At 39.4% G+C, this 26,696-nt stretch overlaps 1 protein-coding gene across 1 annotated transcript; it reads right to left on the bottom strand.

Moving 5' to 3' along the window:
• Positions 1–13: 13 nt before the first annotated feature.
• Positions 14–26,244, bottom strand: LOC146491737 (uncharacterized). Its single transcript, XM_085150710.1, has 3 exons — positions 25,961–26,244; positions 10,851–11,109; positions 14–4,181 (listed from the first exon to the last, which is right to left on the bottom strand). The coding sequence occupies exons 2-3, from the start codon at positions 11,104–11,106 to the stop codon at positions 2,230–2,232; spliced, it is 2,208 nt and encodes a 735-aa protein (XP_085006836.1). The 5' UTR covers positions 11,107–11,109; positions 25,961–26,244; the 3' UTR covers positions 14–2,229.
• Between the last annotated feature and the right edge of the window lie 452 nt (positions 26,245–26,696).

Here is a 26,696-nt window from a genome sequence, read left to right as displayed (position 1 = left end):
TTCTCTGGATGATCTGATGGCAACACACTGACACTGCTGCAGTCATAGGCTATTTTATTTTAAACATAAACTCACTGGCTACTTTATTAGGTGCTCCTGTTCTATTGCTCTTTACTGAAACATGTAATCAGACAAATAATTAATGCATTTAGGCATGTATACACAGTCAAGATGACTTGTTAAAGCTCAAAGCGAGCGTCAGAATAGTGAATAAAGGTGATTTCAGTGCCAGACAAGCTGAACATTTCAGAAACTGATGATTTACTGGGATTTTTCCACAAATGAAAAATTGTGGAGGTCAGAGGAGAATGGTCAGACTGCACTGAGCTAATAGGAGGGCAACAGTAACTCAGACAACCACTCTGAATGCACAAGATGCCAAACGTTGGCCTACCTCACCAGGTGCCGCTCTTCTCAGTGAAAATTAGACAATAGAAAATTGCCTGGTCTGATTTCTGCTGTGATATTTGGACCCCTCAGTGCCAACTGAGGATTGTTTAAATGTCACAGCTTGCCTGAGTATTATTGTTGACCATGTCCAGTCCATCCCACATGACCCCTTATGACCCATCTTCTGATGGGGGCTTCCAGCAGAATAATGTGCAATTTCACAAAGCTCAGATCATATTTAAACTGGTTTCTTGAGCATGTTAATAAGTTCATTGTACTCAATTGACCTCCACAGTCATCAGATCTCAATCCAGTAGAGCATCTTCGAGATGTAGCAGAACATTTTGAGATTGATATTTTGGATGTGCAGTTGACATATCTGCGGCAATTGTGTGATGCTGTCATGTCAATATGGTCCAAAATCTCTAAGGAATGTTTCCAGCACTTTGTTGAATCTATACCACAAAGAATCAAGTCCAGACATGGTCCAGTTCAATTTTGCTGTGTTGATTAAGGTCTTGGCTACATGTTTTTCATTCTTGTTGATTGTTGTTGGTGTAGGAATCTATAGAGCACAATGTTTTTGCTTTGCAAATCACAAACATCATCTTAAAAATTAGGTCAAGACGAAATTTTATTTATTTTTGATTTATTTTTATTATTAAACCATCATCTTGCCAAGAAAAAACAACAAAGATCAAAATTCACATACTTACGGCACAGTTTTTGTCTGAAAATAAAGGAATATTAGGAAAAGTACTTTTAAAGAATGTCCTACCAAAATGGCTTATCCTCAGTTTGGAAAAACAAAATTAAAAAAACAAAACAACCCCCCCCCCCTCCCTAAACAACCAAAGAAAAAAAGTGGCACAGTCATATGAATGGGTATTGCTATTTTATGTGTCCTGCATTTTGGATTGGAATGAATTCTCTATTTAGTGTTCAACACACAAGACAAATCCAGGTAATCAGTAGTCAAACAAATAAATTACAGAGAATACTGACAAACTCACACATACCTTTCAGTTTATATTTATTACAAATAAAAAAAAACTAAGGACATCAAAGGGAAAAATCAAACTACTGTGGACAAAACAAACATGTATTTTTTTTTTGCTGTTCTGTTTTGGACTGTGTGGACTGGAAATTTAATAAAATAGCCAATGGTTATGTTATTGTTAAGTGAATAAGTGTGGTAAAATGCATATGAATATCTTTTCATATTAAAAAGCTCAACAATACAAAAAACAAAAAAGTCTAACAATAATTTAATAATTACATGATGAACCCTAATACATAACCCAACTGTAATTTATAACTAAGACAAATAAAGTGATAGGTTCTTACATGCCCAGTATGCGGTTTATAATTGTAGAACAGAAACTGCTGTCCTGTCAAGTGAATAAAAAGAAGATATACTGTAAATCTGCACTGTATGAGGAGTTATCAGAAGCCATGATATACTCTCTGTAGATGAATATAAGAATATATGTGTAATTAAGACAATGGAATGGCTAAAAGCCAAGTGATTTATCATAACATTTATATACAAATTTTGGCCATGGTTTTATAACTTCCCTTTCTGATATTTATTTGTAAGTAAATACAGTTGTGGTACATACAGTGTTGTTATAATAATAATAATAATAATAATAATAATAATAATAATAATAATAATAATAATAATAATAATAATAATTACAGTAAGAACTAAAGAAGATCTTCCAAATTCTCGATGTAACCCGTTTAACTTGACCTACATTGTACCTTGTGACTTAAGTAGTTTTACTTACATTATGGTCAGATCTGTGCTATTATTCTCACCTTTTTTATATTTTATTACATAATGTACAGTAGGTATCCAGAAAACGTGGAGTGGACATATTGACCAGCATAAAGTCCTGCTGCCTGCTCCGATGGTAGCTGTATATGCACAGTGTCTCCTTTTCTTAATGGGAGTACTGCACTCCCTGAAGCCTGATCTAGCAATCCCTTTTTATACTCATCATAAGTGTACATAACTGGCTCATTATTCTTCATCAGTGCCACCCACACATTACCTCCTTTGCAGTGTACGTTGTAAGAAAAGTAGTAGATCCCTGGTATGCTACAGGTAAAAACACCATTCTGAGGACTGTAGTCCTGATTGCCATTGTGCAAGAGTTTGTCAAAGATGACAGGGGAACCCACAGGGGGGAATGGATTTGTGAGTTTAGCTGTGAATGCAGGCAGCTCAGGGCCATTTCCACCAATCTCACCTCCATTTGGGTTCTTGTAACCTTGTTTTTGGCCACTGTATGGGCCAGTCATAGGAAGGATCTGTCCAAGGTCAGGAAATGTAGCAGGTTGTCCAGGAGGTCCAGGGGGTCCAGGTTGTCCCGGTTGCCCTGGAAATCCAGGAGGACCACTGGGACCGGGGTTACCTTGTGGACCAACAAGACCTGGGGGTCCTGGGGCTCCCTCACCAGGATAGCCAGGTTTACCTGGTAAGCCTGCATCGCCTTTTCGTCCAGGAAGCCCAGGGGGTCCAATTGGGCCCCCTGGTCCTGCAAGCCCTGGAATACCTTGTGGCCCCTGGGGGCCTTTCTCTCCAGCCTGTCCTCCTTCTCCTCTTGTTCCTGTTAATCCTGCAGCACCAGGGGCACCAGGTAAACCCCTAAAACCAGCTTCTCCCTTTGGGCCAATGGACCCTTGTAAGCCTCTTGGTCCTGGTTGTCCACCCTCTCCTGATCTACCAAGCTGTCCGGGAATCCCTGGAGGACCTGTCTGACCCTTTACTCCTGGATTTCCTCTTGGTCCTATGACACCATCATCTCCTTTTAATCCTGGGAAGCCAAGACTACCAGGAAGGCCTATTGGTCCTGGTGGGCCAGGTATTCCACTTGAACCAGTGGGACCAATGACACCTGTGAGACCTGGGTGACCTTTATCACCTTTTGGACCTGGTGCTCCAGGAAGACCAGCATGTCCCTTATGACCCTTAGGTCCTGGAAACCCTGGTGTACCATAACCTGGCAAGCCCGGGTTCCCTGGTAAACCAGGGAGACCTGGTTCCCCCTTTCCTCCAGATACCCCCGGTTGCCCACTGAAACCATCTTTTCCTGGTTTTCCAATTCCTGGTACACCTGGTACACCTGGTTGGCCTCTTTCACCAGGTGCCCCTGCCAGTCCTGGTTCTCCAGGAGAACCAGGCTTTCCTGGTATTCCTGGTTGTCCAGGAAGACCGTTCATACCAGGTTTACCAATGCCAGCAATGCCCACCTGTCCAGGTGGACCTGGTGGCCCACCAGGCCCTTTCAAGCCTGGAAAACCAGGTATACCAAGTCCTTTGTCTCCTTTGAGGCCTGGAGGACCAGGAAGCCCAGGCAGACCTTTTTGGCCAGGCTCCCCTAGAGGACCTCGCTGTCCTGGAAGTCCCTGATCTCCTGCTTTTGGAATCCCAGGGAGTCCTGAGGGACCTGGAAGTCCTGGAGGCCCAGGAGGTCCAGTTACACCTACATCACCATTAGGACCAAGATCACCTTTTGATCCTGGTAATCCAGGTCCTCCAGGTTTTCCTGGCAATCCTGGCATACCAGGTTTTCCAACTCCTGGGTAGCCAGAAGGACCAGGAGGGCCTGGCTTTCCTGGTAAACCTGGCAATCCCTGTCCTGGAAGCCCAGGAGGGCCTTGTGGTCCTGGTGGTCCTGTTGGCCCTGGGGGACCTTGAATTCCTTGCAGTCCCTTTGGGAGACCTTTTACCCCTGGAACAGGAGGGCGTGGACCTTTAGCTCCTCTGGGAAAGGTTTGTCCTGTCAAGGAAAATACTAAAAGAGGTAAGTGTTGACCCACTAAATAATGATCTGACATGATCAGTTATCAGCAGTGTTGGGAAGATTACAGAATACATGCCCCAAAATGTATTTTGTAACGTATTCCGTTACATCACTCAATGAGAGTAACGTATTCTGAATACTTTGGATTACTTAATATATTATCATGCTTTTTTACAACTACATGAATGTCCTATTGCTGTGCGATTTATTACTATTACTGAAGGTTACTCGCCATACCAATAGCAACTAGATTTTTAAATCTTAATATAAAATGAGTAACAGTAGGGTGGACATTAGGTAAGGCTGCACTTTTTGCAGTAATCTCGTATAGAAAACTATTCGGTGCGTATATAAAACAGGTCTGCGGCTCTGAACCTCTGGCTAATACGTCGGCTTCCGTGTCGGGCTCGTAGCCGAAAACAAGCTTTACTTTGTTGTCTGGGTCAGCTTTGCTAGCGAGAGACAGAGAGAGGCGTTGAAAGGCTGCTCCAATGGAACTTATTGTTTCGGAGGAAAACATGAACACAGTGTACAGTGGAGTCTTAATAGCTTACTTACAACTGGGCTCGTCAGGCACTCTTTGAATCGGTGTGCAACTTTGCCAAAACAATGTCGGACTCTGTAGTTTTCTCTGGTCCCCTCCCCAATCAGACCAGGAGTGACATGTTTAGCCGCATGTTCTCCTTAAATTGCTGGCTGTCTGAGTGGTGTCCCAGAAACGATGTGGGCTTCATAGATAATTGGCAAACCTTCTGGAGGAAACCTGGTCTTGTTAGGAGAGACGGCATCCATTCCACTTTGGATGGAGCAGCTCTCATTTCTAGAAATATGGACAAATTTATTAAACCCCTCAAAACATGACTATCCAGAGTTGGGACCAGGAAGCAGAGTTGCAGTCTTACACGCCTCTCTGCAGCTTCTCTCCTCCTGCTACCCCCCCAAAAACCCATCTCCATAGAGACTGTGTCTGCTTCCAAAAAGACAAAAAACAAACTAAAAACCAGCAACAAACAACTTAAACATTTACAAAGAAAGAACAATACAGTATCCACATCTGAACCAAAGAGTAAAACAGTGAAATATGGATTATTAAATATTAGGTCTCTCTCCTCCAAGTCTCTGTTAGTACATGACTTAATAATTGATCAACAAATTGATTTACTCTGCCTTACAGAAACCTGGTTGCAGCAGGATGATTATGTTAGTTTAAATGAATCAACACCCCCGAGTCATTCTAACTACCAGAAATCTCGAAGCACAGGTCGAGGGGGCGGTGTGGCAGCAATTTTTCACACCAGTCTATTAATTAATGAAAGACCAAGACAGACTTTTAATTCATTTGAAAGCCTGATGCTTAGCCTCGTCCACCCCAGCTGTGAAACTCAGAAACCAGTCTTACTTGTTATCATCTATCGTCCACCTGGGCCTTACACAGAGTTTCTGTCTGATTTCTCAGACTTTATATCTAATTTAGTTCTGAGCTCAGATAAAAATAATTATTGTGGGTGATTTTAACATCCATGTTGATGAATTCAAAATCCTGCTCCTCACATACAAGGTCTTAAATAATCAGGCCCCATCTTATCTTAATGACCTTGTAGTACCATATCACCCTATTAGAGCACTTCGCTCTCGCTCTGCAGGCCTACTTGTTGTTCCTAGAGTATTTAAAAGTAGAATGGGAGGGAGAGCCTTCAGTTTTCAGGCCCCTCTTCTGTGGAACCAGCTTCCAGTTTGGATTCAGGAGACAGACACTATCTCTACTTTTAAGATTAGGCTTCAAACCTTCCTTTTTGCTAAAGCATATAGTTAGGGCTGGACCAGGTGACCCTGAATCCTCCCTTAGTTATGCTGCAATAGATGTAGGCTGCCGGGGGATTCCCATGATGCATTGAGTTTTTCCTTTCCAGTCACCTTTCTCACTCACTATGTATTAACAGACCTCTCTGTATTGAATCGTATCTGTTATTAATCTCTGTCTCTCTTCCACAGCATGTCTTTATCCTGTCTTCCTTCTCTCACCCCAACCGGTCACAGCAGATGGCCGCCCCTCCCTGAGCCTGGTTCTGCCGGAGGTTTCTTCCTGTTAAAAGGGAGTTTTTCCTTCCCACTGTCGCCAAAGTGCTTGCTCATAGGGGGTCATATGATTGTTGGGCTTTTCTCTGTATCTATGAAGCGCCTTGAGGCGACATTTGTTGTGATTTGGCGCTATATAAATAAAATTGAATTGAATTGAATTGAATTGATGCTAAAAATGACAGCCTCAACATGGCATTTAATCTGTTGTTAGACTCAATTGGTTTCTCTCAAAATGTAAAAGAACCCACCCACCACTTTAATCACACCCTAGATCTTGTTTTAACATATGGCATAGAAACTGAACATTTAACAGTGTTTCCTGAAAACCCTCTCCTGTCTGATCATTTCTTGATAACATTTACATTTACAATAATTGATTACGCAGCAGTGGAGAGTGGACTTTATCAAAGTAGATGTCTTTCTGAAAGCGCTGTAACTAAGTTTAAGAATATAATCCAGCCACTGTTATCATCGTCAATGCCCTGTACCAACACAGAGCAGAGCAGCTATCTGAACGCTACCCCAACAGAGGTCGATTATCTTGTTAATAATTTCACCTCCTCACTACGTACGACTCTGGATACTGTAGCTCCTGTGAAAACTAAGGTCTCTAATCAGAAGTACCTGACCCCGTGGTATAATTCTCAAACACGTACCCTAAAGCAGATGACTCGTAATCTGGAGAGGAAATGGCGTATCACAAATTTAGAGGATCATCATTTAGCCTGGAGAAATAGTTTGTTGCTTTATAAGAAAGCCCTCCGCAAAGCCAGAACAGCTTACTACTCATCACTGATTGAAGAAAATAAGAACAACCCCAGGTTTCTCTTCAGCACTGTAGCCAGGCTGACAAAAAGTCAGAGCTCTTTTGAGCCAACCATCCCTTTAACGTTAACTAGTGATGACTTCATGAACTTCTTCACAAATAAAATTTTTATCATTAGAGAAAAAATTACCAATAATCATCCCACAGATGTAATATTATCTACAGCTACTCTTAGTTTCATTGATGTTAAGTTAGACTCTTTTTCTCCAAATGATCTTTCTGAGTTAACTTCAATAATTACTTCCTCCAAACCATCAACGTGTCTTTTAGACCCCATTCCTACAAAACTGCTCAAAGAAGTCCTGCCATTGATTAATTCTTCGATCTTATATATGATCAACCTATCTCTAATAATCGGCTATGTACCACAGGCCTTCAAGGTGGCTGCAGTTAAACCTTTACTCAAAAAGCCATCTCTAGACCCAGCAGTCTTAGCGAATTATAGGCCAATCTACAACCTTCCTTTCATATCAAAAATCCTTGAAAGAGTAGTTGTCAAACAGCTAACAGATCATCTGCAGAGGAATGGTTTATTTGAAGAGTTTCAGTCAGGTTTCAGAGTTCATCACAGCACAGAAACAGCTTTAGTGAAGGTTACAAATGATCTTCTTATGGCCTCTGACAGTGGACTCATCTCTGTGCTTGTCCTTCTTGACCTTAGTGCAGCATTCGATACTGTTGACCATAATATTCTATTAGAGCGATTAGAACATGCTGTAGGTATTACAGGTATTGCACTGCAGTGGTTTGTATCATATCTATCTAATAGACTCCAATTTGTGCATGTAAATGGAGAGTCCTCTTCACACACTGAGGTTAATTATGGAGTTCCACAGGGTTCAGTGCTAGGACCAATTCTGTTTACATTATACATGCTTCCCCTAGGCAGCATCATTAGAAGACATAGCATACATTTTCACTGCTATGCAGATGACACCCAGCTCTATCTGTCCATGAAGCCAGATAACACACACCAATTAGTTAAACTGCAGGAATGTCTTAAAGACATAAAGACTTGGATGGCCACTAACTTTCTGCTTCTTAACTCAGATAAAACTGAGGTCATTGTACTCGGCGCTGAAAAGCTTAGAAATATGGTATCTAACCAGATTCTTACTCTGGATGGCATCACCTTGGCCTCCAGTAACACTGTGAGGAACCTTGGAGTCATTTTTGACCAGGATATGTCCTTCAACGCACATATTAAACAAATATGTAAGACTGCGTTCTTCCATTTGCGCAACATCTCTAAAATTAGAAATATCCTGTCTCAGAGTGACGCTGAAAAACTAGTTCATGCATTTATTACTTCCAGGCTGGACTACTGCAATTCATTATTATCAGGATGTCCAAAAAACTCACTGAAAAGCCTTCAGTTAATCCAAAATGCTGCAGCAAGAGTACTGACAGGGACTAGAAAGAGAGAGCATATTTCTCCTGTTTTGGCTTCCCTTCATTGGCTTCCTGTTAAATCCAGAATTGAATTCAAAATCCTGCTCCTCACATACAAGGTCTTAAATAATCAGGCCCCATCTTATCTTAATGACCTTGTAGTACCATATCACCCTATTAGAGCACTTCGCTCTCGCTCTGCAGGCCTACTTGTTGTTCCTAGAGTATTTAAAAGTAGAATGGGAGGGAGAGCCTTCAGTTTTCAGGCCCCTCTTCTGTGGAACCAGCTTCCAGTTTGGATTCAGGAGACAGACACTATCTCTACTTTTAAGATTAGGCTTAAAACCTTCCTTTTTGCTAAAGCATATAGTTAGGGCTGGACCAGGTGACCCTGAATCCTCCCTTAGTTATGCTGCAATAGATGTAGGCTGCCGGGGGATTCCCATGATGCATTGAGTTTTTCCTTTCCAGTCACCTTTCTCACTCACTATGTGTTAACAGACCTCTCTGTATTGAATCATATCTGTTATTAATCTCTGTCTCTCTTCCACAGCATGTCTTTTATCCTGTCTTCCTTCTCTCACCCCAACCGGTCGCAGCAGATGGCCGCCCCTCCCTGAGCCTGGTTCTGCTGGAGGTTTCTTCCTGTTAAAAGGGAGTTTTTCCTTCCCACTGTCGCCAAAGTGCTTGCTCATAGGGGGTCATATGATTGTTGGGCTTTTCTCTGTATCTATGAAGCGCCTTGAGGCGACATTTGTTGTGATTTGGCGCTATATAAATAAAATTGAATTGAATTGAATTCTTTTTGGCTGCAGTGGTTATTATTATATTTACATGCTTCGAGCTCCCGTTTCTGCTCTGTGACAACTCGTACTTTTCCACTCACCTTTTTCTCCCTCCCTCGCTCACAGACACATAACGGGTATGGCAGTCCATTCTCCCTGCAGCATGGACTACACTGCCCATGAGGTTACATTCTTTAGGGCAATGCCTGTAACACTCTGCCTATTGCCTTCATATTAAATCATTTTTAAAAATATTTCTTCACGTCATTATGAGACGCGAGATTGAGACACAGGCATTTGAGCCTCTTAATGTGTGTTTTGTTTGGGTTTCCACCGGTGTGGAATTACCAAAAATAGAGAGGGGATAGCCTAACATATGAAACAGGAAAAGACCGCTGTGTAATCCCTTTATTTCAACAAAGTAACTGTATTCTGAATACCACATTTTTAAACAGTAACTGTAACGTAATACAGTTACTCACATTTTGTATTTTAAATACATAACGGCGATACATGTATTCCGTTACTCCCCAACACTGGTTATCAGTAGTTAGTGATCGATGTTAACTAAAAATTTTGTAATACAGTTACTACTCACTGCATCTGAAAATGGATTACCCCTTATTAGGTCATTTAATTATAAATAAATGAACTAATAATGAACTAAAACAATTATTTACAGTGCTGTTGAAATAATGAAAACAGACATAATGAATCTACTGTAAAGTAAGTCGCACAAGCACAGGAGGAAAAAAAACCAAGAAAGAAAAAGAAAGAAAGAAAATTAAAAACCAGGGAGCGCTCCATGTAAATAATTAATTTATTGTAGCAGTGCACTTAAGTTCTTGTCAGTTTTACACCATCTCCCCTGTATTTATAATTACAGAATAAGAATTTGAAGTCAGTGCAAAAAAGCTAAGAATTTAGTTCATGTCATATGTTAAAATATATAGATAAATATGTTGATGTCGATCTTACGTGCTGCACAATAATTTTTAATATTTAGTATTTACTGTTATATTCCCATAGATCATCGTAATGATGTTGTTTATTATATTGCTCTCTTTTTTCTGCTTGTTTTCTCTTTTTTCTTTCTCAACAGGTGATCCAGGTGATTGATATATGTATTTTTTGTCTGCTTATTTTGTTGGTTTTTGTTTTTTTGCCCTTTATCACCATTCCTCTTCCCTGCTGTTTTTCTTTCCCTCTTTCTTTCTCCCCTTTCTTTTCCCCAGTCAAGTCTGTCCTGTATTTAGCAGGTTAAAATAAAATAAACAACAAAAGGTGAATCAAATAGACCAATATGGCAAGGCTGGGTTGGTCAATTTGGTAAAGTAAATCCGTTGGGCATCTTTCTTCGCCTTTAGACAATAATTCTGATGGCAAAAGAGCCAAACGGGACAGGCAAAAAAAGAAAAAGAAAAAAGAATATATAGATAAATATGTAAAAAGGACCCATTGACGTATTTGATCTGTTTTACAGCAGGTTGTTAGTTTATTAATTATGGTATTAGACGAGATGCAGGAGCTAAAAGTAATTTTTCACAAACTTATTGAACTCACCTTTGCCATCTGTCAGTGGTCTCTCTTTACCCATGTGCAATGGCGGTTGAGGAAACTCTTGTCCATACTGAGGAAGTATTGGCATCTCATTCTCCAGAAACTGTTGCTGTGGATATGCATCATATTGTGGCAATGGCTGGGGCTGTTGGGGTGGCTGTTTATGTCCATAATACACCCCACCATGAGCAAGGTATAGTAAACATAGCTGTAACACTGTGATGAGAAGATAGAAAGAATGGAGGGGTACAGCCACCATTTTCTGCAATGGAGAAACAAAAAGTGGAACTATAAGACAGATATAAAAATTTCAGTGAAATTAAATGAAAGCATCTACACTCATGAACAATCTTCATATCTATCTTCATATCATATCTATATATCTCGTTAGCGGTATCCTTGAGGGTATCTTGAAGGTATCTTGATTCTTTAGGTGAATATCAATTCGTTTCCAAAACCACTACACATTTTCCCATAAAATACAGAAAATGCTGTTTTGTAAAAGCAAATAAACTTCACAGTTTGTATCACAAGTAAACAGCTTTATTGGTTGGCATTGATACATATATTTGTATAATGAATGTATTATTTACTTCTAGGTAATTTACTTAATTAATGTGAATAGAGTTTGGTCATTTAGGGTGTCTTGTGCTACTCATCAATGGGATAAATGCTGTGCAAACAGCATTTAATCATTTAGAGAAGAAAATAATAATAATTAAGCCCCTTAATGGTTTATGGCCATGCTCTTAAACCATACTGGTACATAGATGAATTCAAATGCCAGCTTTCAAGACCTTACAAAATTCACTTGTCAAACCAAAGAAAATCGCCAAAACCCTCCACTGCACATATGTGACCTAGCTTAGACATCTTTTCAGAAACACTGTGTAAAAGCCTCCCACATCCTTGAAGTGATTCACACGTACATATTATAATTAAGAGGCCCCACAGGGGATGTGGCCAGTTTTGAACATAATCTTTAATTCTTTAAACATGTCTGTGCTAAGGAGATCAGCTAAGCACTGCCAAAAGCACTGTGTGAAAATAAACACTGATGGGTGAATGCATGTTTTCCTCAGCTGCAGTGTTTGTGTGTCCTGAAACCAAACCAAAGAGATCAAACATTTTGGAAAGCTGCAATAACTGAAGGCTTGCTTACATTTTTTTTAGAGCAATTATTCTAAAAAGAAAGCTAAGTTGTGTTGGCTGGATGTTTCCAAGGGATTATTTTTAGAAATACTTACGTGGCTAGTTTCTCTGCAAAATCAGCATGTTAGAGATGTTAGGGTTGATTTGAATATGTTGCAGTAGCTATTGCACAGGTTGCCATCTACTGCAGGGTTAACATTGAGATGTGGACACCCATTCAGATATGCACACTTACAGCCAGTTTAGAATCTTTGTACTGTGGGAGGGAACCCACACAGGAACAGGGGGAACAGGCAAGCTCAACACAGAGAGGCCCCAGCTGACTAGTGGACATAAACCCAGGACCCACTTACAGTGAAGTGACTGCACTTCTCATCTAACTATATACATATTTCAATATCAAATAATTAATTGCTAGAGAAAACTACCAGCAGAAGCTTTCAGAATCTTCTCTCCACCATTTTCTCAATGCCTCATAATGTTATTGAACAATATCTGCATATTTCAAGGTTATAAGTTTGATCCTGAGATAAGCCAAGAGGCAACATAATAGCTTAGCATGTAAAAAGTCTTCAGTAAAGTCTTTAGAGTTCAAGTTCGAGTCTGTGTGAGTGACGATCTCCAGTAATTGAAAAAACTACTAAAAAGCACTCAAAGACAGAAAGAGTCTTGGATGTGCTTCAGACGATTTTGACATTGTGCATTCAACATTCAAACTACTGTGCTTACAAAATACCAACACACATAACACAGAACCTTTTGCAGTTTGGTGCCTAAAAGTCTAAAAAACCTCAAAAAACCTAATCTTGATTCCTGTGTCCTTGCAAATTTTAGACCTATTTCTAAGCTCTCGTTTCTGTCATTTCAGTTTCTCGATGAAGTCAAGACTTGAATGGCCTTAAATTTTCTTAATTTTAACAACGAAAAAAAAAGTGATCATCTTTGGACCAAGCTGTAATTCTAGTACCCCAGATCTTGACCTGCGCAGTTTAGTGCCTTTTGTAAAAAATTTGGGGGTTATACTGGATAATAAGTTTACCTTTAAGAAACAAATTAACTCTGTTGTACAGCGGTCCTTTTTAAAATTGAGGCTCTTATCCAAGGTGAGATCATTCTTATGTTTTAAAAACCTAGAATGGGCAATTCATGCTTTTATCTCAACTGGACTACTGTAATTCTTTATATGTAGGTGTTAGCCAGTCTTCTCTAGCACGACTCCAGCTGGTCCAGAATGCTGCAGCTCATCTCCTGACACATACAAAGAGACATGAACATATTTCCCTGGTGCTTGCCTCACTTCACTTTCTCCCAGTCCGCTTTAGAATTAAATAGCAAAATTGTATTGATGACTCATAAAGCACTGAACGGACAGGCTCCAGAATATCTGTGTGACTTCCTGCAGCCTTATATGCTCCCTAGAGCTCTTAGATCAAGCGATCTCTTGCTCTTGGCTACATCTAAGTCGAGACTGGTTCACAGAGGTGACTGGGCGTTTGCGGTTGTGGCACCAAAAATGTGGAATGATTTACCTCTCCACATTAGAAAGGCCCCGACCGTCAAACTTTTCAAATCCTATCTTAAAACACACTTTTACTCATGTTCTTTCAACACTACATGAGAGTTACCTATCTATCTACTTACTCATCTGTTACCAGGTATTTGTTATTTGTTATTGATGTCATTTGTTACTGTGTAATTTTTATCTTTGTACAGCACTTTGGTCAACATTTTGTTGTTATTAAATGTGCTATATAAATAAAAAATAAAGTAAAGTAAAAGGCTAATTAAAAAACTTTAAAAGGGGGAGTTACTGTTTGAGGACTGCTTGTCAGTTTGGACAGTCAAAAGCTTAACTGTCAGTTTGGAGAAATTTGGAGGTTCTAAGTTCAGGCGTTCACTGAGTTTTTGAAGGATAACAGTGAAAGTAAACAGTGAAAAGCTCTATGAATGAACACCTCAAGTGTAGCCTGGAAGTACTAAAGCTAAAGCTTACTAAAGCTGGGTTTGATTCTTATCAGAATTTTGTAATTTATGAAGTCTCGGATCTAAATACTTCAAGAAAACCAGGATAAATATGTGATTAAACAGCACATATAGACTAGAGATTAATTTTGAAAGGGAAGAGTGAAACTCTAGTCCGGTCAAATAGGTCAGACTACTTGAAGCTGTGGAGTCTGTTCTTATGAGAGCTGTTAAAGTTTGAAGCACAATGCCAACAATGAAATGTTCAGAGAAAAACCTAAATGCCATAAAACTCACAGTTAACTGAAAGTTAATTAAAAAAAAAAAAACAACAACATTAAGAATAAAAAAGATCACACTTAAACACTACAACACTGATTCACAACCACTCCTGAAGTGAACTTTTGCTTCAGAACTGAGATGATCATAACTGAATGACAAATTGTAATGAATTCTGTATCACCTTTTTTGTTTTTCAAAGAAGAACATGGCCTTTAATATCACTGACTGTAACTGACTGTCAGAACTAGGGGGGATGGACTTGGGATGAAAATGTCTGTTTAGGTTTGTTTGCCTCAGGTGTGATGAACCCCTGTTTGTGGAGGATCAGTTCACTCATTATTTCTTTGCCTTTTGTGGATTAAACCTCAGAGGGAAGCAACAACAAACACACCTAATTTATGAAACTTTTTCAGACTTATGGTTTGTGCTTGAACCCCAAATATTTAACAAGGTAAAAATACAGCTATATATGCAAACTGCCCCTAATCTAAGTATTTCTTTGTGTTTAAAGTTCATAGTGGTCACAGGAAGACCAAGGTAATAGGAAAGCCTGCAAGGAAGATTGTTAGAAGACTGGTTGGTGGTTCTATATATTTGGTTCAATTTTTAGATTCAACACCTGAAGTAAAAAATTGAAAAACAACTGAAAGTGCCATGTGTGTATAGCTGTTGGAAAGCACTACTATGAAGCAGTTGCTGCTGCTACTACCCTAATGTAACCCATTAACACTGACCGTCTATTACCCATATGGCATAAATAACTGAAAACTGATATCGTTAATATTTAAGTAAACTTCCTCAGCATTCAAACTTTGTGTTTCTTTCATGTCAGTGCACTCACATATATTTGTTACCCAAATGCTCTGTTGTTTGGCTAAAGCTAACTTGGGCAAACATATACGTAAATACATGGAAATCTATGGGTAAGGTCTATGACAAGTTACAGAGATATCACCCCAATCAGAGAAACCACCTGAGTCAAAACATGGGGAAGCACCCGTTACATTTGTGCAGCTGGTTCATGGAGGAAAGAGACGTAGGTCATAATGTGGAACAAAGTGTTATTTACAGTGAAAGTGGTCCACTGCAGCCATTATGCATGCCTTTTTATATTTGTTCATGCGTCTTCCTTGTCGTGAGCAAATGTTTCTACCAGTGCACTACTGGGCTGTCTTTGGAGGACTGCACACAAGCAGTTCTGTGTTGGTTGCATACCCATAGTCCTTTCCTCTGTGTACTCAAAGACCTATGCAATGGTTCAATAAATCCACCCTTAGACACAAAATATTTGAAAACTCACTGTTGGAACATTTAATTTAAATAGTCATTAAAATTCCAGAGTTTCAGCTGCTGTTTTACATTTTTAATAAATTTCTTCCAGAGAAAAAAAAGAACAGACCGCTTCAATAAAAAACAATTTGCCAACTGACTGAATTTCAGTCATGTCAGCGTTTTAATGTCACATTTTAGGCGAGACAATCTTTTGCTTTTCATGCATCTCCAAACATTCAATCTTGGAGTAAAAATCACTTGTTTAATCTTTTTCAGCTATAAAGCCAGCAGGAGACTGATCCTCAAATATTGAGCTTCTAAGCAGAACATGGTTTCACACGTTGGGAATTCGCTCTGGAGACAAAAAAGGAACACATGTTTGACAAGGAAATAACAAAGAGGACCTCCAAGAATATGCCACTCTTCATGGCTCAGAAACATAAAGCATACAAAAACATACCCAGTTTTAACTGGTAGGTTTGCTGCAAAGCAAACAACCCAAGTACATGCTATGCTCGGCTAAGTTCTTTATTATTATTTTTCTTCCTTGGCATTGCCTCCCACACCATTTGTCATAGTGAGCAAAAATCAGCTGTGAGGCGACTGTTTCTATGCAGTTTTAGTTTAGGTTTTACAGTTTTCAAACAGTTAATTAACAATTTGTTGCAAAAACATCATAAAAATTCCTTCCTATTCTCCCCATTGGGTACACCTGTGGCTAAACACTATTGGGTACACCTAGCAGACCATTTCAGTAAGTACACCTGTCACTGGCCGGCCACTTTTTAGGCACATCTGTGTACACACTACAACTGTTTTGTATAAAGTATACACATGTCTAGCCAAATTTTGAAGAGGTGGCAACAGACAATATTTGGCAGGACATGTTGTGGCAGATGTTTTATATAATATATATAATTTATTTATCCAGATAAAAGGTATTATTGAGATTAAAAATGGCTTTTCCAAGTGGCAAGTATAACAAATTATGGAAATGAACACAACTGACAATCAATACAGGCAAGTGCACACAAACATCCGAATCAAAACGGAAGCACGGTCCACTCTACACCAGTGTTGTGGTGCTGTGATACAGTTGAAGAGTTTATTGAAGCTTATTAACTGAATGTGTCACGCTGTCAGGGTAGCTGCCCTTAATTATACAGCTAGCCTTTATTTACAGACGGTCGATATCATCAGTCATTTTTTGGTTTCCAGACGGTTTAATGGGAAAGCAATTGGAGCGTCTAGACCACAGACTAAATTGCAATAAGTATTGAATTCTAACGACATTGCACTATGTGTTTAGCTTTGATACTTGAGTACCTTGCGTGGCAAACATTATAACACAACAAATAAAGAAACCTGAATCATTTTGTTCTGGGTTATTACATTTTTCCCATCACAACGGCTGCAGTAAAATTCTCATGTATTTGCTTTCCACCTTCGTTTAAAGATTTAAGAGGAACAGCTTCTCCCGGCACAACGAAAGGTTTGCAGTTCTTTATCAAGAAGCATGTAGTTATGAGGTGCTTAAAGTAAAAGCACACACTCTAATAATGACACTTTCACGACACAATCATTGATTCTGACAAAATTATTGGACAAACTGAAGAGTTTAGTCTAGTCAGGAAACTAGGCATGACCATTATGCATTCACAATTATGTTTCACAGTGAACCTGACAAAAGCTGCAGATGAAAAACAACAACAAACAACAACAAACATTTTTTCAACACAATATGGTCTTGCTGTGTCCCTGAACGAATAGCTTGACAATAAATATTTCCTCTCTGCAACAACAACCAAATAGAATCCACTTAGAATCCCTTCTATGATTTAAACTTTCACCTTGTGCATGACCTCAGCTTTGATGAAATCTCTTCAGACACCTCCACACCCGGCACTCGATGACAATCTCATGCAACAAAGACTACTCGGCCCACTGTGGTTGCTGGTTCCTCTCAGCCTCTTTGCCAATACATACAAACGCAGCTGGCTTTGCCTGGTGATGAGCCACCAGTCTTTTATCACCTCTAGATTGGCTTTGGAAATAAGCACATTTCCATTTCTCCTCTGTGTTCCTCTCCTGACTTATTCCAGATGTGGGGAATCTATCGCTTAATAAACAAACGGTGAGGAACAGAGGCATGTCATTGCTTATAGACACGGGTGCCAGTCTTAATTGCCTGTGGTCGGGCTTGGCTTTTGTACTTTAAACAGAGGGTCCTTCTTTTCCAATAAGAGTGGGAAACTAACTGTGCTGCAGGATATAAAGCAAACTTTTGAAATTTCAACACCAATGATACATACTGATCATTGACAGAAAAGCCTTTGTGTGCAAGTGTCAAGGCTACAAATTAATGCTGAAGGGCTGTGACCATTGTTAGTGAACAAATCCAAATGCTAGAGAAAAACAATATCCAGAAGATTTATACTGGCCTAATGGACATATTGTCATTTTGGCTGTAAGATTAAAAAAATTATTGTCATCTTTCAGGAACCATTGGAATTTTTCTCTCGAGCCTGAAATGGTTGAGGAGTACAGTAATGTGAAGCGCACATGGTAACAACTAGGCAGAGCTTTTTTCTGTCCATGTTCAGATATCAGTACCTTGTGAATGCCTTGTACAACCATCATACTTCAAATATTTATACATTTATAAATAAAGTGTTAAGCTCTATTAATGCTAAATAATATGTACTGAGGTTTTCCAGACATCCTCTGACAGTGTGGTGTTAACTTATCCAGCATTTTGGATGCGTTGCAATCATGGTCACAATGTAGGATCAAGTGGATGAAGTGAACAAGGCCGCATTACACAAGCCTAGAAACTGGTCTGCAACCATCTGGCAACCACTAGTCATTAGGAAAACAATAAGTACTCCCTGATTGGTTGTGAATAGCTGCTAGAACTTGATGTCAATTGCAGGGAAAGTAATGAAGTCCTAGTGTAGGTATGCAAGCTTACAGACAACAGTGACCCCTTGGCAACTTGTTGCTAGAGGAAATTCTCCAACTGGTTGGCAAAAACTTCCTTCTGGTTCCTTTGGTTGCTAGCATATATTGTTGCAGTTGCAGTTTGAATGGAAGTGATGGACATGATGGCAAGCACCATCTGGCTACACTCCGAGCTATAGTGAAACAGTGAAAACCACAAAAGAAACTGGAAATGGAGACTGCTTGCCTTCAAATTAAACGTTGTACCTTTTTAAAAAAGGTGCATCATACTTTTTCAAGCTTTACTACAAACATGAAAAACTATAGGCAACCGTTACAACCTGCTAGGAATCAAAGCAATCACCATGAGGTTCTTGGTGGTGCACCTTGTTTGCATTTGATTTCCCCTGACAGCCAGCAACCCCTAGAAACCACTGCCAACCATTTGGGGAGTACACTAATAGCAATAGTCCAATATGGTGGACAACGTTCAAGCATTGTGCACATGATGTCACGTGAGAAAATTAGTCCAGACATATTTTTACATTTCTAGGAAGACATTGCTATCTTCAGCAAAACAATGCCAAAGTTCACTGTGCACCATTTCCAAGAGCATGACTAATCAATAGGTAAAGAAAGTACCATGCAGTAATACTGATGGGTTAGGAAGCTCTTAGTGACACAAAGGTTCCTCTCTTTTTATCTGGACAGGTCACCATAGAAACTTTGACTAGGTCAAAGTGAATTTAGGATTGTTGAATGTGTCTTTTGTCCTGTCTTCCTCCTTTCATCCCCAACCGGTCACGGCAAATGGCTGCCCCTCCCTGAGACTGGCTCTGTCTGGGGTTTCTTCCTGTTAAAAGGGAGTTTTTCCTTCCCAGTGTCACCAGGTGCTTGCTCAAAGGAATCATCTAATTGTTAGGGTATGACTCTATTATTGTAGGGTCTTTACAATGCAATGTAAAACACTTTGAGGCAGGCTACTGTTATTGTGATTTGGTGCTATATAAATAAAATTGAATTGAATTGAAGTTAACACAAAGAAAGCATGAAATGATCTGGCTCATGATTCAGGCTTCAGCATCATGCTTTATTTCATTTCAACAACACTGCCATGGGGATTTCACTACCTGAGCTCCAGCAGACCCAAGAACAATACAGATGTTGTTCTCTTCAACTGACCATGTTTTTTGTTTTTTAAATAGACTGAGTCAAAACACACTAAAATATGAACATTGCTTTTGGACGGTCAAAACAAACCCATCTGACCTCGTAAAACACAATATTCTCATACAATAATGTGTGTAACAATTCTGTCAGTGTAATGTGGAAACGCTTTTCAGCTCCTACACACAAACACAAAGGAATGCAACAATCAGCTGACAGGAACACGAGCGCCAAGACGACATCTGGGGAATGTACCTGAGTGTACGTGCGACCCACTGCATGAATTTCTGTGAGCTGATGCTAACCTTTATAAGAAAAACACTCCACCTCTGCAGGCTCAGTCTGGAGTACTCACACTGTGGGTATGCTTGGAGTTTCTGCAGACAAGGACAACAACACACACCTGAAGCCAAAAACAACTAACTCACTGTATCCAGAACCAAGATAGGAAAATAAAGTCAAAACAGCTCTACTAATAATGATATCTATCAGACAGGACCTGTAGTGAGGCAAGTGGCTCAATAGAGGGTGCCAAACTACATTACTACTTAGATTTTCAGTTCATCAATACAGTCTATTTTGTTTACTTGCCTTTTTCACAGGCTAGGTGGATACTTGATTCATTAGTCCAGTGGGGGGGTGGGGTGGGGGGTGGGGGGGAAGGTATCCTGGCAAAGGCGTTTTTAATAATAAGATTTATTTTTGTTGTTGGCATAATTTATACAAGGTTTTGTGCATCAACATCATCCCCATTTTCCTCCTTGTTATTCTCCAACAACCACAGGTTATATTCTGGATCCTGTGCTGCTTTTCTCTTTTGTATTCAATCTAAGCAGCTGATTCATCTCAGCTCAATCATCATGTAACTTTTTGATCATTTCTCCCTCTTCCCGCTCATCTTCATAGTGAGAATATTAACTTTTCCCCCTAAGCAGTGAGTTAAAAAATGAAGCAAAATGGGTGTGAACGCTTCCCCAGCTCAGCTTCCTATCTCTCCATCTTTGCTAACTTTGCTTTCTTATATATATATCTTTCAGCTTTTGCCATTGATGTCACATCTACACACAGCCTCAAATCCCACAATGCATGGATGTAGCACCTGGATGCATTTTTGCATTTTCAATTGCTCACCGCTCACTCTATCCTTTGAAAAGCCTTGCACATACTCCCACGCAGTCCACCCGTTCTCATCACCCATTTCACTGACATATTTTCCCTCTCCTGCAGTTGTAGGAACCACAAGTCACCGAGTGCCTGCCCACAATTTTCATTTCAGGGCAAAAAACTGGAGTGGGAGGAGAATTATTTTCCTATTAGCTTTTGAGTTCTGTCAAAACAGAGTATCTGATGTCAGTGGACAGCAACTAATAGCAACCCAGACCAAAGAGGCACTTTAGGTTGTTTCCATGTTTAAAGAAAAAGAAATTCAATGAGAAGAAAGGATGAGAACGTTTATGTTTGGATCTTATCGAATTTGATTTAAATAGGGAAGATTTATAGGTACAGCAACAAAGAAATGCTTGCATCAGATTTAGAGTTTTCCCTTGAACTTTGTGCGGTCTCTGCCGCAATCTTTCTTGGACTCCCTCGTATTTACCTGGTGCTAAAAATGGACCAGTGAAAGAATATTTTTAAAAGTAATAACAATGTTGGCTAATAATCAGATCTGATTAGTAATACTGTGCTAAAACCACAGACTCCACTGGAGAATTCTGCAGCTGCATAAATAGATTTCCAGTTATGAGCAAATCAGGGAACAGCACACCCTGTGTTGCCTCCATTTTTCCAATTTCCAATCGGATACTATATTTACTCAAGCACTAATATTTGTGCTTTTCTACTTCCTATTTCAGTGGGAAATATCGTCCAGTGTAGAAGAACAGAAGTTCAGCTGTCACATTTCAGATGTCCACAGTAAACTTTCCATCCAGATGTCGTGCATATTTGAAAAAAAACCTGGAGTTTTTCCACTTGCTTTGTTTTTAAAATGCAAATTTTAAACATGCGCGAAACAGGTGGTTGGAAAGTTGATAGCACCAAATGGTGATTTCCCCTCGTGTCTTCACACATGTTTTCATTTAAATACCGTGGAAAGCAAATGAGGTCAAATATAACATTTCACAACCCCCCACCCCCCCCAACTTAACAATAAAAGTCTTAAAAATAATATAGACATGACATATATATTATTTTAACCCTTTAGATGCATTTTGTTCTGTTTTGTAAAAGCATGGAGAGGCTTGACTCTTAAAAAAATGGATCAAACGGCTACAAAAGCAAAATGTTACTTGCACACTGATTTTATAGCTTGTAGCACCTTTAGTTGCAATAACTAACTAAATAAATTAAGTAATAAAGTAACAGTTTTCTTTTTGACTTAAACAGTCTGTCACATCATTGCGGGCCAATTCTAGACCCCTCTTTTTTTTTTTTTTACAAAGTTTGTTCAGGATATTGAGATTTGGAAGCATTCATGTATGCACAGCTCTCTTAAGGTCCTACCACAGCATGCCTGCACTTTGACTGACCCATTGTGACACCTTGATTGTTTTTTTTATCAGCCATTCTGTTATAATTTTGCTGCTGTGCTTGGGATCATTGCCCTTTTTTATGCCTGAATTTGGACTAAGCTTTAGCTGTCCAAAGACAGATGGTCTCACATTTAAGTCTATACAGAGGAGTTCATGGTCGTCTTAATGACTGCAAGGTGCTGAATTCCTGTGGCTGCAAAACAAACCCAAATCATCACTTGGCCACCACTGTGATGCGTTTGATATTAAGTGTTCGTGTTGATATGCTTTGTTTGCTTTTGTGCATTAGGGATTATGCCAAACATCTCCATCCATTAGGTTTGCAACACCAGAAGTGTTTTTTTTTTAGAGAGAAGACACTTTCTCCTGAAAACCCTACCAAACAAGTCACACTTGTTTCATCTTTTTCTAATCGTGTTATCATGAACCTTAACATTTAACATGCTAACTGAGGCCTGTAGAGTCTGTATTTCTTGTGTTTGTTGTAGTTTCTTTAAGAGTTGTGTGGTCTGACCTTAGGGTGAATTTGCTGAGACTGTCTTTGAGTTGACAAAAACGAATGCTCCAGACCAGCAAACAATTTTTGAGATACTTACCTTTGTAATTCCTACAAAAGCAGTAAGTTTACTGCATAGAGAACTGTAAAAACTCTTTTTCACATGATTATTAATGTTCAAGTCATGCTTATGGCAAGAACTTCAGACTCTAATTTCTGCCAAGCCTTCATAATTTAAATTCAGAACTTTTACTATGTTTTATTGGTGTTTCTACTTAAATACACCTCTGAAAATGTGCTGGTAAAGACCCAAACATGCCAAGTTCTGTCCTCAAACTGACGTCAAAAACCACAGAAGGTTTCCAACATGTTAAAATGAATGGTTTTGCAATATAAGTACTGAGGATATTAAAATCACGAGCACGAGTCGGTATATGATCCCTTCCAGAGGAGTAGTAATTGCTGTAGTTTGGAGGTTGGGAGCAGTCTAATATTTAAAAATGACTGGGTGGTGATTACATGTTGCTTTGAGAAGGGTTGTTTTGGGGTTTTATCACCAGCAATTTCATTTTGATGGTTTCCTCTACCTCTACAGTTGATCAATCATTGAATGCACTCATATCAATTTTACTGCAATCATAAAGTGGGCTGGGGAGCATTTATGGCTTGATGTGACATGCATACATCGCCTGGACTGGTGACATGACAACAGCCAAGGGAAGCTTAATGTGTTATACAGTCACACCATAAAATATGCCACTCAGGGAAGAAATATGTTCCTCCCTTTTCCTACTTCCAGATGTTTTCGCAGCACACTATTTATGAGGGATTATAAGAACTAGGACTCCTTCTACTTAGGAGTTTAGATAAGAGTCACTTTGTAATAAATCTGCAAAATTTAAAGCTGGAACTACAAAGTGGTGTAAAGAAAGAAAAGAAAGAAAGTAAAGCGTGTCAGGACAGCAGCTAATGTGGAACCATTAACAGTATCTGTATTTGATTAACACTGTAACATTGCCATAAAGTGAACCTGATTTCATCATTTGAGACATTTCTATGGCTGCAGTACCCTGCACAGTAGCACGAGACCATTTGGACACATGGCCTGAAATCACAGAGGCTGCAGCTGTGGGATCAAGAGGCACATTCCCTCAGAGCTGCATAAACACTTCCTGTTTGGTAGGTGAGAACTGCAAAGGAGTCAGACTCGGAGAGGAGAGCTGTCACGAGACATTAACAGAGTAATAAATATGTGAAATCATAGCATGCTCACAGATACTCCTAGCAAACAAGATGATGTATCCCTTAAATAGTGGAATAATTTGACCAAAAATGCAGCCAAATAGCTGATAAATGATTTCTGCTTGATTTCTGTTCACTGTAAGAAATGGTTACCGAAATATTTAAATACCATTTTGGGAAATATTGTGATTTTTGATGAAAGTTTGATGCAAACACTGAGAGTAAAGTAAATATGAAAGCTAGCAAGAGCATTAGCTTAGAACAAAGACAAGAGGGGGCAGCTAGCTTGGTTATGTTCAAAGATTTAAAAAAAAAGTCTCCATATTTTAAAATCTCTACTACAGCAATTTTTAAAGGAACTTTGTCACATTGCTTACACATTGTTGCTTACAGACATATAAAGGGTTTTTTAAATATGTTTTCAGTCTTTTTTCCAAACTACGCTAATAGCTGCTTCAGATTTAGCATTTAGCATAGAGGTGCGACTCTTCATCAAAAAGCCACCAAAATACATTTTCTTTACTATTTGGCAGCATGTTGTAACAGTTTTAAATGACAAAGCTTTTCTGGGGCCAAAAAACTCAAGTGCTCACTTGAGCAGATACAGCGACATCCTGGCCCTTGGACGCAAACACTAACCCTCCCAAAAAACCCCAAAATAACCACATTTGCGAGGCTTCAAACAGTCTCATTCTCAAAATCCAAACTTTTTAAGTAACTTAAAACTGATCTGCGGATTGAGTTGAACTTTATAACAAATTTTCTCTTCTGACAACATAACAAATGCAGTCCTAGAAAAACAATGAAAAACACATGCAAGCTTCTTGGATGTCTATTAGGTCCAGACATGTTATTGCTAAGGAAAAATGGTTGATCATCTTATCTTGATGTGAGCTGTCTGGACCTCTTTATATCCACAGCTCCTTAAATTACCAAAGCCCATATTAACAGTTGTAGTTTATTAATATAAATATATAACCCTAGATACGGGTGCTGCTTTTAAAGAATGGTACATGAATTTAGAGAAAAAACAAATATTTCACATCTCCCACTTACAAAACGTATCGCCTCAGTCATCACACAAGTCTGTATAGCTCATTACATGTGCGGCTCTGCTGGCACCAAATTAATCTGCTTTAATGCCACTTTTGCAGTGTAAAATTGTTTGAATGAACCCAAACAACTGCGTCTTTGACATATTTGACATGATCATAACATGGACACATGATTTGTTTACGCTTTACGGACAGGTGCACATTGAGATTTAATGTCCTTAAACTATGCTGAGAGGATAAAGATACAATAAGTCTGATCGCTTTGCATCGTGTCATTTTGAACCACCACATCAGAAAATTTATTTTAAAGTCTGGCTTGCAGTATGGAACTCTGAAAATCTTCACTTCTGCATGACGGTGAAGAAGAAGACAACGAAGAAGAAGAAGAAGAAGCAGAAGCAGAAGAGGTTTTCTAAAAGAAAATTTAATGAAGCATAAAAACTTCCGTCTCCAGCCCGCAGCACCAGTGTTCTGCTGAGGAGACTTTTTTCTTAAATCCTGTTTCCTCTTATTTATGCGGGACAGATTACTACTAGAAAGCTCTTAACACCTAAATCTTCTTATCCATAAACACAGGAGGAAAAAGTGCATGTTTTTCCTGTCCTGAAAAACATGCACCTAACCTTTCTAAAATGTCAAGGCATTCCACTAACTGGTGCTAAATCCTGTCGAGACGCTGCACTGTGCATTTATTTTAACAAGCTTAAGCCCGGGTTATTCTTCCCAGGTGTCTCTTTTGGATTTTCTTTTCTTTCTCCCTCTTTCTCTGCATTGGGAAAAATGTCAGATGTGATCTGCGGAGACCTCTCAGCCCATTCTTCACAGCTGTGAAGTAGGATGTCTTATGATACATTTACTTGCTTCTCAGTTTCCATGTTCCTTTGCATGTGCAATCCCAAAAGGCAAAAAAGGAAAATGATCCAGTCTCTGCCTTGCAATCAGACAACCATGCCAAAGCAAAACCAAATCAAAATGAACACATTTAACTATAAGGCTTGATGATGCATCACTTACCTTTGTGTGTGCTGCTGCTGCTGTGGTATCACTGAGCTTTTAAGGAGTTTGTGACAGACGCTGAACAGCAGCACTGGTGAGGGTTTGGCTTTTATCTACAGGTGGGTGGAGCTGCACAGGCTGAGAGCACAGAGGAGCTGGATCTGTGCACGAGGAGAGACGGGGGGAAGAAAACAGGATCTGTGTGAGAGAGAACCCACTACTGGAACTCCATGTTTGCAGCATTAAGAGGTTATTATACACAGAAACAAAGTGAGAGGAAAGAAGAAACCCAATCAGCTGCACAAGGAGGAAGATTCTCGTTTGACTTGGACATCTCAGTGCATTCTTTGCATGGAGAAAGATTTAAGGGCAGGGTCTTACTCTGGTTAGCCAATGCTAGCTGAGGTTAGGCTCTAGCTGAGTGGGGAGGTTTTTGTGGCAACCAAAGTGCACACACAGTAGTTGATAAAACAACCTTACCACAAAGGACTATTTAGAAACTGGTCAAATTGTTCACATTTCTACTTTTTAAGGACTTTTGAGACAACATAAGAGAGGATATGAAGCTACTTAACATTGGAATTGTGTTTTCTTATTTAAAATAAAAGCAATAATCAAACAGATCTATTAGTATAAAACTCATACTTTGTAAAACTGAGCAGCGGTACATCACAAATTTGACCTAAATGCTAGCTACTAGCATTCTTTGCTCACAATGAGAGCGGTAACAAGCCTTAACTTACTGCAAATACCA

Source organism: Neolamprologus multifasciatus, chromosome 23 (genome assembly GCF_963576455.1).
Source record: "Neolamprologus multifasciatus chromosome 23, fNeoMul1.2, whole genome shotgun sequence".
In the NCBI taxonomy this organism is placed as follows: Eukaryota; Metazoa; Chordata; class Actinopteri; order Cichliformes; family Cichlidae; genus Neolamprologus; species Neolamprologus multifasciatus.
The sequence above is the reverse complement of the archived record's forward strand: the minus strand, read 5'-3'. Positions and strand labels throughout refer to the sequence as shown.

What these genes read in the sequence shown, in the direction of transcription:
- LOC146491737 (XM_085150710.1), bottom strand. Translation starts at nt 11,106, where the DNA reads ATGGTGGCTGTACCCCTCCATTCTTTCTATCTTCTCATCACAGTGTTA. An exon ending in ACCACTGACAGATGGCAAAG is followed by an intron (nt 4,182 to 10,850) that starts GTGAGTTCAATA and finishes TTTCCTTGACAG; the next exon opens with GACAAACCTTTCCCAGAGGA.